At 48.1% G+C, this 13,778-nt stretch overlaps 1 protein-coding gene across 1 annotated transcript in view; it reads right to left on the bottom strand.

Annotated features, from left to right (window-relative positions):
* The window catches only part of LOC311126069 (engulfment and cell motility protein 1), a 148,031-nt gene that overhangs the window by 70,604 nt on the left and 63,649 nt on the right, over positions 1 to 13,778 (bottom strand). Inside the window, exons 3-6 of the mRNA XM_084158473.1 lie at positions 9,113 to 9,153; positions 8,809 to 8,881; positions 8,625 to 8,675; positions 5,627 to 5,796 (exon numbers count right to left, since the gene is read on the bottom strand). Of these exons, the coding sequence (XP_084014599.1) occupies positions 5,627 to 5,796; positions 8,625 to 8,675; positions 8,809 to 8,881; positions 9,113 to 9,153 (335 nt within the window). The remainder of the gene's footprint in view (positions 1 to 5,626; positions 5,797 to 8,624; positions 8,676 to 8,808; positions 8,882 to 9,112; positions 9,154 to 13,778) is intronic.

The raw sequence follows: 13,778 nt of genomic DNA, 5'->3' as shown, positions 1-13,778 counted from the left end.
TACTGCACTGTCGGAGCTAGAAGCACAAGCATTTCACTACACCGCTATAACATCTGCTAAACACGTGTATGTGACAAATACAATTTGATTTGATTACTATTATGCTCTGATTAACACAGGGGAATGTATGAAGATGAGGATATTTGACCAAATAAACACACTCCGATCAAATCACAATTGGTTAGGAGCCAATTGATGACAGACTGTGAGCACAAAGCATGCAAAATCAGAAGTACTGTTTAGGAAGCAGCTGGAACCTTACCCTGGCAGAGAGACGGACAGCTCTATATTACAGGCTTTGCTTGAGGAGATGACAGACGGACAATAATTGCCAATATTTCATTTCACAACAAGATTTAACAAGACGGAAATCTATTTCGAGACAAACTTGGATCAGGCAAACTCAGTAAATCTCAAGCTAGATCTTAATACCGTCTTGTTTTGTGACAGAACATTAAGTCGGTCACAAAATTAACATAATTCCCCAGGGATCCAAAATGTTTGCCAGTTGACGTTGCACTGTAAATTCTCAGCAGTTCTGGAACCTGTATGTTATGTTACTAAACCAATAGGGTGTGCTAAACTTCTTTAATTTCCTGATACAGCAGCCCACATTAAAACAGCATAAAGTAATCTCCAGACTGGGATATTAGAAAGTACTGCTCCCTGGTGTCTCTTTTTCCTAAGCCTGTGAATTATCATATAACGCTAGTCCGTCGGCAGGAATGTAGATGAGGATTGTAGAGTTATAAACACAGACACACACGCCTGCACTTTCAAACTCTAGGGCTAAGGACTGTTGACGCATGAGTAATCTACATAAAAACATATTTAAAGAAAGATGCCTGAGGTGGCAGGATGCATCATTGGGGAATTAAGTGGGCACCACTGCTTATAGGAGGACAGAGGAGGAGGGAACATGATTAATAGGGAATGAATATGCATTTATAACATGTAAATACAGATCACTTGGGACACGCATACTGAATGTAACTAGGGTGGGCCTTCACCTCCCCTGTACAATAATGGATGATACTCTACTAGGTCCTATTGTAGAGGACAGATACACTAACAGAATGGAAGGTACTAGTTCCTACTGTAGAGGACAGATACACTAACAGAATGGAAGGTACTAGTTCCTACTGTAGAGGACAGATACACTAACAGAATGGAAGGTACTAGTTCCTACTGTAGAGGACAGATACACTAACAGAATGGAAGGTACTAGTTCCTACTGTAGAGGACAGATACACTAACAGAATGGAAGGTACTAGTTCCTACTGTAGAGGACAGATACACTAACAGAATGGAAGGTACTAGTTCCTACTGTAGAGGACAGATACACTAACAGAATGGAAGGTACTAGTTCCTACTGTAGAGGACAGATACACTAACAGAATGGAAGGTACTAGTTCCTACTGTAGAGGACAGATACACTAACAGTAATTCCAAGTGGCAGAGAGCGAGTGTGGTCCATCAGGGCTGACCTTGCATGGTGCAGCTAACTAGGAAGTCTCTCTGGTCTGGGGGAAGCATAATGAGGAGGCCATGCAGCAGAACAGTGTGTGTGTGTGTGTGTGTGTGTGTGTGTGTGTGTGTGTGTGTGAGTGTGTGAGTGAGTGTGTGTTTCAGACGGCTGATGCCCTGTAAACGCTGTGTCCAGAGCCCTCGGGCTAGCCTTCCATGAGAGGCTGCTGGGAATGACAAGCATTCGTTTTGGATTCAGGGCCGTTCATTACAGTACAGTGCAAACAGCTCTGGGTGACTGGAGACTGCTGACTGTGTGATTGAATGGGGGGTGTAATTGTGTGAGAAAGATAGGGTGTGTCTGTGTGTGTGTGTGTGTGTACACGCAAATATGTGCATCTTGCCTCCACTGTGAGCGAGTCTCCTATGTGCGTTTTGACTCCGTAATCGCTCTACACTCACACAGCATGACCCTGGCTCCCCTCTCCCTTCCTGCCTCTCAACGCTGCCGCCCTCCCCTCCTCCCTCTCTCTCACCCCTGCCTCACCTCCTGCCCCCCATGGGGTTCCAGTCAACATCACGGCTGAGAAACGCCAACTCAGCAAAACGCCACTGCCTGTCCTCGCCGTAACCTTCAGCTGAGACAGAGAGAGCGTCTTTTTCCCAAATGACACCCTATTCCCTACATAGTGCAGTACTTTGCCCTGAGCCGGATGGGCCCTGGTCAAAAGTAGAGCACTAGGGAATAGGGTGCCATTTGGGACATAGCCAGCCTACCAGGCCCAAAGCCCAGCGAGACAGGCAGAGACAGTCAGAGAGAGACCACTGCTTGGGGATGGGGTGGGGCCACCAGGGGTTTGGTTGGGATGGGGTGGGAGGGTAGAATTGTAAAAAAATAAATGCATTGTGATTCTCATTGACTCAATATAAACAATTGTTCACAAAAAAGAGAACACTGCTGGGTCAGGACCGGATCTGTCTGGATGATTTGGAGCTGATGATCGGTTGTTGTAAGCCAGAGTGTCTGAAAGTGTAAAGCTCAGAGAAACATTGCAGCTGTTCATCAGTAAAAGTGCCTTGTCTAAAGCTGTGTGCAGCTCTCAGAGAAAGCAAAGTTGGCACTATGATAGTATCAGTATCATGCGACATGTGGACACAAGATTATTTGTATTACGATAGTTTATCAGTTAGTCAATGGGGTCAAATATATTCAGGTGCTGCACAGGTGGTGCACTGGTACAGACCACGTCACCCTGTGGTACTAAATGCTCCACAGAGCACCTCAGAGCCCATCCACTTCATAGACTCTACATTAGAAAGGCAGATAGGAGACGAGAATATGTGACTCGATGGCTTTTACTTGGGGCAAGTCAGCAAACTGTAATTTACAGAAGAGTATACTAAGAGTAAGAGGTGATCAGAGTAGAGCAGTAAGAGGTGATCAGAGAAGAGCTTGACACCTTGACAAGTTCCTTTCCTGAGGATGGCTCACCCCTCACAGTTCTGGGTGACTTTAACCTCCCTACGTCTGCCTTTGACTCATTTCTCTCTGCCTCCTTCTTTCCACTCCTTTCCTCTTTTGACCTCACCCTCTCACCGTCCCCCCCTACTCACAAGGCAGGCAATACGCTTGACCTCATCTTTACTAGATGCTGTTCTTCTACTAATCTCACTGCAACTCCCCTCCAAGTCTTCGACCACTACTTTGTATCCTTTTCTCTCTCGCTCTCCTCCAACACTACTCACTCTGCCCCTACTCAGATGGTAATGTGCCGTCACAACCTTTGCTCTTGCTCTCCCGCTACTCTCTCCTCTTCCATCCTATCATCTCTTCCCTCTGCTAAATCCTTCTCCCTCTGATCTCCTGATTCTGCCTCCTCAACCCTCCTCTCCTCCCTTTCTGCATCTTTTGACTCTCTATGTCCCCTATCCTCCCGGCCGGCTCGGTCCTCCCCTCCTGCTCCGTGGCTTGACGACTCATTGCGAGCTCACAGAACAGGGCTCCGGGCAGCTGAGCGGAAATGGAGGAAAACTAGACTCCCTGCGGACCGGTCATCTTTTCAGTCCCTCCTCTCTACATTCTCTTCCTCTGTTTCCGCTGCTAAAGCCACTTTCTACCACTCTACATTTCAAGCCTCTGCCTCTAACCTTAGGAAGCTCTTTGCCACCTTCTCCTCCCTGCTGAATCCTCCTCCTCCTCCCCCTCCCTTCTCCCTCTTTGTGGATGACTTCGTCAACCATTTTGAAAAGAAGGCTGACGACATCCGATCCTCATTTATTAAGTCAAATGACACTGCTGGTCCTGCTCACACTGCCCTACCCTATGCTTTGACTTCTTTCTCCCCTCTCTCTCCAGATGAAATCTTGCGACTTGTGACGGCCGGCCGCCCAACAACCTGCCCGCTTGACCCTATCCCCTACTCTCTTCTCCAGACCATTTCCGGAGACCTTCTCCCTTACCTCACCTCGCTCATCAACTCACCGCTGGCCATGTCCCCTCCGTCTTCAAGAAAGAGCGAGAGTTGCACCCGTCCTCAAAAAACCTACACTCGATCCCTCCGATGTCAACAACTACAGACCAGTATCCCTTCTTTCTTTTCTCTCCAAAACTCTTGAGCGTGCCGTCTCTAGCCAACTCTCCTGCTATGTCTCTCAGAATGACCTTCTTGATCCAAACCAGTCAGGTTTCAAAACTGGTCATTCAACTGAGACTGCTCTTCTCGGTGTCATGGAGGCTCTCCGCACTGCTAAAGCTAACTCTCTCTCCTCTGCTCTTATCCTTCTAGACCTATCCGCTGCCTTTGATACTGTGATCCTCCTCTCCACCCTCTCCGAGTTGGGCATCTCTGGCGCTGCTCACTCTTGGATTGCGTCCTACCTGACAGGTCGCTCCTACAAAGTGGCGTGGCGAGAATCTGTCTCCGCACCACGTGCTCTCACCACTGGTGTCCCCCAGGGCTCAGTTCTAGGCCCTCTCCTATTCTCTCTATACACCAAGTCACTTGGCTCTGTCATATCCTCACATGGTCTCTCCTATCATTGCTACGCAGACGACACACAATTCATTTTCTCCTTTCCCCCTTCTGATAACCAGGTGGCGAATCGCATCTCTGCATGTCTGGCAGACATATCAGTGTGGATGTCGGATCACCACCTCAAGCTGAACCTCGGCAAGACGGAGCTGCTCTTCCTCCCGGGGAAGGACTGCCCACTCCGTGATCTCGCCATCACGGTTGACAACTACATTGTGTCCTCCTCCCAGAGTGCAAAGAACCTTGGCGTGAACTTGGACAACACCCTGTCGTTCTCCGCTAACATCAAAGCAGTGACCCGATCCTGCAGGTTCATGCACTACAACATTCGCAGAGTACGACCCTACCTTACACAGAAAGCGGCACAGGTCCTAATCCAGGCACTTGTCATCTCCCGTCTGGATTACTGCAACTCGCTGTTGGCTGGGCTCCCTGCCTGTGCCATTAAACCCCTACAATTTATCCAGAACGCTGCAGCCCGTCTGGTGTTCGACCTTCCCAAGTTCTCTCATGTCACCCCCCTCCTCCGCACACTCCACTGGCTTCCAGTTGAGGCTCGCATCTACTACAAGACCATGGTGCTTGCCTACGGAGCTGTGAGGGGAACGGCACCTCTTTACCTTCAGGCTCTGATCAGACCCTACACCCAAACGAGGGCACTACGTTCATCCACCTCTGGCCTGCTAGCTCCCCTACCTCTACGGAAGCCCAGTTCCCGCTCAGCCCAGTCAACGCTATTTGCTGCTCTGGCACCCCAATGGTGGAACAAGCTCCCCCACGACGCCAGGACAGCGGGAGTCACTGACCTCCTTCCGGAGACACTTAAAACCCTACCTGTAGTGTAAAGTAATCCTTCTACCCCTCCCCCACCCCCCAATAAAAATAAATAAATAAAAAGTGGTTGTCCCACTGGCTATCATAAGTTGAATGCACCAATTTGTATGTCGCTCTGGATAAGAGCGTCTGCTAAATGATGTAAATGTAAATGTAAGAGAAGTAAGAGGTGATCAGATCAGAGTAGAGAAGTAAGAGGTGATCAGAGTAGAGAAGTAAGAGGTGGAGAAAGGAGGACAGGAGAAGACAATGTAGGAGAGTAGAGAAGATGGGAGGAGAGAAAGAGTACGTACTCTGTGCCGCTCTCCACCATCTGTGTGAGCAGTGAGATGCCATCCAGGTTGATAAACTCCTGGGCGAAGGTGATGTCTCTGGAAGAGTTGGCCAGGTCCTTCAGGGCCTCCAGCTTGGCATCCATACTAGATGACTGGATCCTCTCGTGAAGTTGGGCCGCCATCTGAGACTGGAGAAGAGAGGGCAGTGACAGGGTTAAACACTGAACATATACATATGTCGCTGTCGGAAACTCCAGGACCAAGAACACGTATTCAAAATAGCTTTAGAATTTGTGTATTTAGAACTGTATGTTCCTTAATGGTAAAATATGGCAGTTTCTTTTTTTTTCTTTTTTTTTTGCGATACAAGGTTTTCTTCAGACCGTGATGAATAGAGGAGTAATAGCTTGGCGTCTATAGTGGACGACTGGATCTGCTCACAGAGTTGAGCAGTTGTCTGAGACTGGAGTTAAAAGGAGAGAGAACAGTTGGCAGGCAGAGCTGGCTCGCAAGAGAAGACAGGCTATGTGCACACTGCCCACAAAATGAGGTGGAAACTGAGCTGCACGTCCTAACCTCCTGCCAAATGTATGACCATATTAGAGACATATATTTCCCTCAGATTACACAGACCCACAAAGAATTCGAAAACAAACCCAATTTTGATAAACTCCCATATTATTTGGGTGAAATACCAGTGTGCAATCACAGCAGCAAGATTTGTGACCTGTTGCCACAAGAAAAGGGCAACCAGTGAAGAACAAACACCATTGTAAATACAACCCATATTTATGTTTATTTATTTGCACATAATATGACATTTGAAATGTCTTTATTCTTTTTGAACTTTTGTGAGTGTAATGTTTACTGTTAATTGTTTGATTATTTATTTCACTTTTGTTTATTGTCTATTTCACTTGCTTTGGCAATGTAAACATATGTTTCCCATGCCAATAAAGCCCTTCAATTGGAATTGGAAAGAAAGAAAGAGAGAAAGAAATAAAGAAAGAAAGAGAGAGAGAAAGAAAGAGAGATATGCAGTCAACATACACAGAACAAATGGATTTTATTGCATGACATAAGTATTTGATCACCTACCAACCAGTAAGAATTCCGGCTCTCACAGACCTGTTAGTTTTTCCTTTAAGAAGCCCTCCTGTTCTCCACTCATTACCTGTATTAACTGCACCTGTTTGAACTCGTTACCTGTATAAAAGACACCTGTCCACACACTCAATCAAACAGACTCCAACCTCTCCACAATGGCCAAGACCAGAGAGCTGTGTAAGGACATCAGAGATAAAATTGTAGACCTGCACAAGGCTGGGATGGGCTACAGGACAATAGGCAAGCAGCTTGGTGAGAAGGCAACAACTGTTGGCGCAATTATTAGAAAATGGAAGAAGTTCAAGATGATGGTCAATCACCCTCGGTCTGGGGCTCCATGCAAGATCTCACCTCAATGATCATGAGGAAGGTGAGAGATCAGCCCAGAACTACACTGCAGGACCTGGTCAATGACCTGAAGAGAGCTGGGACCACAGTCTCAAAGAAAACCATTAGTAACACACTACGCCGTCATGGATTAAAATCCTGCAGCGCACGCAAGGTCCCCCTGCTCAAGCCAGCGCATGTCCAGGCCCGTCTGAAGTTTGCCAATGACCATCTGGATGATCCAGAGGAGGAATGGGAGAAGGTCATGTGGTCTGATGAGACAAAAATAGAGCTTTTTGGTCTAAACTCCACTCGCTGTGTTTGGAGGAAGAAGAAGGATGAGTACAACCCCAATAACACCATCCCAACCGTGAAGCATGGAGGTGGAAACATCATTCTTTGGGGATGCTTTTCTGCAAAGGGGACAGGACGACTGCACCGTATTGAGGGGAGGATGGATGGGGCCATGTATCGCGAGATCTTGGCCAACAACCTCCTTCCCTCAGTAAGAGCATTGAAGATGGTTCGTGGCTGGTTCTTCCAGCATGACAACGACCCGAAACACACAGCCAGGGCAACTAAGGAGTGGCTCCGTAAGAAGCATCTCAAGGTCCTGGAGTGGCCAGTCTCCAGACCTGAACCCAATAGAAAATCTTTGGAGGGAGCTGAAAGTCCATATTGCCCAGCGACAGCCCCGAAACCTGAAGGATCTGGAGAAGGTCTGTATGGAGGAGTGGGCCAAAATCCCTGCTGCAGTGTGTGCAAACCTGGTCAAGACCTACAGGAAACGTATGATCTCTAATTGCAAACAAAGGTTTCTGTACTAAATATTAAGTTCTGCATTTCTGATGTATCAAATACTTATGTCATGCAATAAAATGCAAATTAATTACTTAAAAATCATACAATGTGATTTTCTGGATTTTTGTTTTAGATTCCGTCTCTCACAGTTGAAGTGTACCTATGATAAAAATTACAGACCTCTACCTCTGCTTTGTAAGTAGGAAAACCTGCAAAATCGGCAGTGTATCAAATACTTGTTCTCCCCACTGTATCTAACCCTCTGGATGGGCCTGTCTCGAGTGAATTTCACCCCAACAGCAGCCACTATTCCAGGTTTTGGAAGAATAACCTCTCACCCTCGCTATCTATCCGAGGGATTAGAAGAAGAAGAAGAAGAAGAAGACAGGAGGAAGGAGGGGACAGGAGAGATGAAGATGTCCTGATGGGGATGACAGACACTCTGTCACAATGCTCAGTTTCTAACACAATCCTCATGTTACAAACAAGAAGGAATGATGGCTTAATGGTTGTGTGTTGAATAAGTAGTACATCACTCAACTTAACCCTAAAATGTCTCTTTCCACTTAACCCTGACATTCTCCTATACTCTGAAAGGTTTCAGTTTACTTTACTATGGAATGTGACGTTCAACTTCACTTTTAAATGGAGAAAAATGTAAAAATATAAAAAGGAGATTCAGCCTTTTAACATGAAACTATTGGAGCTCCATGACCAAAGACTCCCTTCCTCTTTCAGTATGTTTTAGGACAAACTTAATGAATACATAACCCAAACTTACAGGAGATGTTGTCAGTCGCAGTATAGAACCATTCTTTATGTCATTGCGATTCTGCGGAGAAAGGAGAGGGACAACTTAGAGGTGTGATGTCAAACATTAAAATGCTGAAGTGTATTATTAAAATCAACATGCATATCATTGTTTAGTCCAATATGACAAAGGTAACAAGAAAGTAGAGGCCAACCTTTTCTGTGATGTAGAAATTAGTGGAATCAGCATTTTGCAGAGCAAAGTTTTCGTGGTTCCCCAAAGACCATCTGAAGAAGAAAATGTAAAACATTAAAACGCATGAGCTTTAAATTGAAAGAACACTCAGAGAGAGACAGAGAGAGAGACAGAGAGACAGAGAAAGACAGAGAGAGAGAGAGAGAGAGAGACAGAGAGACAGAGAAAGACAGAGAGAGAGAGAGAGAGAGAGAGAGACAGAGAAAGACAGAGAGAGAGAGAGAGAGAGAGAGAGAGAGAGAGAGACAGAGAGATTTTCTTACCCTTCGCACACCTCTTTGATAATGGCTGAGAGGGGCTTTTTCTGAGAAAATAAGAAATAGTTCATTGTCATTAGAAAATGCAATATCCTTTAAGTACAGCTACGTCAATTATAGTGTATAACTATGAAGTCCCTCTCCAGACAGAGGGGACAAAGGGAGGGGGTGTGTTGTGGGAGGAGTTGTATGTTTTAGTGACATCCAGTATTAACTTTAGTGTAAACACGCATGGAAACACACGCACGCAACCTTAGCAGCAAAAAAGTGGGCGACATGTCCGTTGGCACCCCAGCCCCAGCTCTCTTCTCCCCATATCCCCCTCTACCCCCAGGTCAAAGGCTTACCCAGGCTACAAGCATCCCTCCCTCCCAGCTGCTCCAGCCCCTCTGAGCTACAGTAGCTAGCATTATTGCATTAGCATGTGCAGTACTTAGATCAATTCTCTGACGCTAACAAGTAAATGTTTGGGTAGCGGCCCGGGAGGCACAGCAGCAGAGTTCTCGAGAGAAATAAAGACAACTGTGGTGCTGCATGATGGAGTGACGCAGCAGTTCTCTCTGAAGAGGCTCTTTAGATTTATGCAGAGCTAGTCTCAATGGGCTCCAGAGCACTGAGCGGAGCTGCTTTAACACATTAATAGAGTGACTCAGTCTGCAATGGAGGCAGACAGGCATATGCTGCTAAAGTACAGAGGCCACAGAGTAGAGGAGAGATGGAGAGAGGAGAGGAGAGATGGAGAGAGGAGAGGAGAGATGGGGAGGAGAGATAGAGGGAGGAGAGGAGAGATAGAGGGAGAGAGGAGAGATAGAGGGAGAGAGGGAGGGAGGGAGGGGATAGATAGGTGAGCTAGAGGGAGGAGAGGAGAGACAGAGGGAGGAGAGGAGAGACAGAGGGAGGAGAGGAGAGACAGAGGGAGGGGAGGAGAGACAGAGGGAGGGGAGGAGAGACTGAGGGAGGGGAGGGGAGACAGAGGGAGTGGAGGGGAGACAGAGGGAGGGGAGGAGAGACAGAGGGAGGAGAGGAGAGACAGAGGGAGGAGAGGAGAGACAGAGGGAGGGGAGGAGAGACAGAGGGAGGGGAGGAGAGACAGAGGGAGGGGAGGAGAGACTGAGGGAGGGGAGGGGAGGGGAGACAGAGGGAGTGGAGGGGAGACAGAGGGAGGGGAGGAGAGACAGAGGGAGGGGAGGAGAGACAGAGAGAGAGGAGGAGAGACTGAGGGAGGGGAGGGGAGGGGAGACAGAGGGAGGGGAGGGGAGACAGAGAGAGAGGAGGAGAGACAGAGGGAGGGGAGGAGAGGGGAGACAGAGGGAGGGGAGGGGAGACAGAGGGAGGAGAGGAGAGACAGAGGGAGGGAGGGGAGGAGAGACAGAGGGAGGGGAGGAGAGACAGAGGGAGGGGAGGAGAGACAGAGGGAGGGGAGGAGAGACAGAGAGAGGGGAGGAGAGACAGAGGGAGGGGAGGAGAGACAGAGGGAGGGGAGGAGAGACAGAGGGAGGGGAGGAGAGGGGAGACAGAGGGAGGGGAGGGGAGACAGAGGGAGGGGAGGGGAGACAGAGGGAGGGGAGGAGAGACAGAGGGAGGGGAGGAGAGACAGAGGGAGGGGAGGAGAGACAGAGAGAGAGGAGGAGAGATGGAGGGAGGGGAGGAGAGGAGAGACAGAGGGAGGAGAGGAGAGACAGAGGGAGGGGAGGGGAGGAGAGACAGAGGGAGGGGAGGAGAGACAGAGGGAGGGGAGGAGAGACAGAGAGAGAGGAGGAGAGACTGAGGGAGGGGAGGGGAGGGGAGACAGAGGGAGGGGAGGGGAGACAGAGGGAGGGGAGGGGAGACAGAGAGAGAGGAGGAGAGACAGAGGGAGGGGAGGAGAGACAGAGAGAGAGGAGGAGAGACAGAGGGAGGAGAGGAGAGACAGAGAGAGAGGAGGAGAGACAGAGGGAGGGGAGGAGAGACAGAGAGAGAGGAGGAGAGACAGAGGGAGGAGAGGAGAGACAGAGGGAGGAGAGGAGAGGAGAGACAGAGGGAGGAGAGGAGAGGAGAGACAGAGGGAGGGGAGGAGAGGAGAGACAGAGACAGAGAAGGAGAGACTGAGGGAGGGGAGGGGAGACAGAGAGAGAGGAGGAGAGACAGAGGCAGGGGAGGAGAGGAGAGACAGAGGGAGGAGAGGAGAGGAGAGACAGAGGGAGGGGAGGAGAGACTGAGGGAGGGGAGGAGAGACAGATGGAGGAGAGACAGATGGAGGAGAGGAGAGACAGAGAGAGGAGAGACAGAGGGAGGAGAGGAGAGACAGAGAGAGGGGAGGAGAGACAGAGAGAGGGGAGGAGAGACAGAGGGAGGGGAGGAGAGACAGAGGGAGGGGAGGAGAGACAGAGGGAGGGGAGGAGAGACAGAGGGAGGGGAGGAGAAAGAGGGAGGGGAGGAGAGACAGAGAGAGGGGAGGAGAGACAGAGAGAGAGGAGGAGAGACAGCGGGAGGGGAGGAGAGGAGAGACAGAGGGAGGGGAGGAGAGATAGAGGGAGCGGAGGCAAATGCATCTGACAAATTTGTAAAGTCACAAGCTTGATGTAATGATTGCGTGCTTTGAATATGGGACCAAATATTACCTTTTTTCTACTTTAATGCACATATACAGTGAGGGAAAAAAGTATTTGATCCCCTGCTGATTTTGTACGTTTTCCCACTGACAAAGAAATGATCAGTCTATAATTTTAATGGTAGGTTTATTTGAACAGTGAGAGACAGAATAACAACAAAGAAATCCAGAAAAACATGTCAAAAATGTTATAAATTGATTTACATTTTAATGAGGGAAATAAGTATTTGACCCCTCTGCAAAACATGACTTAGTACTTGGTGGCAAAACCCTTGTTGGCAATGACAGACGTTTCTTGTAGTTGGCCACCAGGTTTTCACACATCTCAGGAGAGATTTTGTCCCACTCCTCTTTGCAGATCTTCTCCAAGTCATTAAGGTTGAGGCTGACGTTTGGCAACTCGAACCTTCCGCTCCCTCCACAGATTTTCTATTGGATTAAGGTCTGGAGACTGGCTAGGCCACTCCAGGACCTTAATGTGCTTCTTCTTGAGCCACTCCTTTGTTGCCTTGGCCGTGTGTTTTGGGTCATTGTCATGCTGGAATACCCATCCACGACCCATTTTCAATGCCCTGGCTGAGGGAAGGAGGTTCTCACCCAAGATTTGACGGTACATGGCCCCTTCCATCGTCCCTTTGATGCGGTGAAGTTGTCCTGTCCCCTTAGCAGAAAAACACCCCCAAAGCATAATGTTTCCACCTTCCACCCCCACCTCTTTAAGGAATACCTGGGATAGGATAAAGTAATCCTTCAACCCCCCCCCCAAAAAAAATTGTAAAGTGGTTATCCCACTGGCTATAGGGTGAACGCACCAATTGGTGAGTCGCTCTGGATAAGAGCGTCTGCTAAATGACGTAAATGTGCCCTTGAGCAAGGCACTTAACCCTAATTGCTCCTGTAAGTCGCTCTGGATAAGAGCGTCTGCTAAATGACTAAAATGTAAATGTAAATGTAATGTTTGACGGTGGGGATGGTGTTCTTGGGGTCATAGGCAGCATTCCTCCTCCTCCAAACACGGCGAGTTGAATTGATGCCAAAGAGCTCCATTTTGGTCTCATCTGACCACAACACTTTCACCCAGTTCTCCTCTGAATCATTCAGATGTTCATTGGCAAACTTCAGACTGGCCTGTATATGTGCTTTCTTGAGCCGGGGGATCTTACGGGCGGTGCAGGATTTCAGTCCTTCACGGCATAGTGTGTTACCAATTGTTTTCTTGGTGACTATGGTCCCAGCTGCCTTGAGATCATTGACAAGATCCTCCCGTGTAGTTCTGGGCTGATTTCTCACCGTTCTCATGATCATTGCAACTCCACGAGGTGAGATCTTGCATGGAGCCCAGACCGAGGGATATTGACAGGTCTTTTGTGTGTCTTCCATTTGCGAATAATCGCACCAACTGTTGTCACCTTCTCACCAAGCTGCTTAGCGATGGTCTTGTAGCCCATTCCAACCTTGTGTAGGTCTACAATCTTGTCCCTGACATCCTTGGAGAGCTCTTTGGTCTTGGCCATGGTGGAGAGTTTGGAATCTGATTGACTGATTGCTTCTGTGGACAGGTGTCTTTTATACAGGTAACAAACTGAGATTAGGAGCACTCCCTTTAAGAGTGTGCTCCTAATCTCAGCTCGTTACCTGTATAAAAGACACCTGGGAGCCAGAAATCTTTCTGATTGAGAGGGGTCAAATACTTATTTCCCTCATTAAAATGCAAATCAATTTATTTTCTGGATTTCGTCGTCGTTATTCTGTCTCTCACTGTTCAAATAAACCTACCATTAAAATTATAGACGGATCATTTCTTTGTCAGTGGGCAAACGTACAAAATCAGCAGGGGATCAAATACTTTTTTTCCCTCACTGTAAGTGAATTTGTCCCAATACTTTTGGTCCCCTAAAATGCGGGGACTATGTACAAAAAGTGCTGTAATTCCTAAACGGTTCATCAGATATAGATGAAAAAACCCTAAAGTTAGAGTTGACAGTCTGCACTTTAACCTCACAGTCATTGTGTTGCTCAGAAAACTTGGGGGGCCAAATAAAACAACCTGCGGGGCAGCCACCAGTTGGGGAACCCTGCTAT

Source organism: Coregonus lavaretus (genome assembly GCF_964263955.1).
Source record: "Coregonus lavaretus genome assembly, chromosome: 3".
NCBI classification, from domain to species: Eukaryota; Metazoa; Chordata; class Actinopteri; order Salmoniformes; family Salmonidae; genus Coregonus; species Coregonus lavaretus.
Note: the sequence above shows the minus strand (reverse complement) of the source record. Positions and strands in the feature narration are given on the sequence as shown.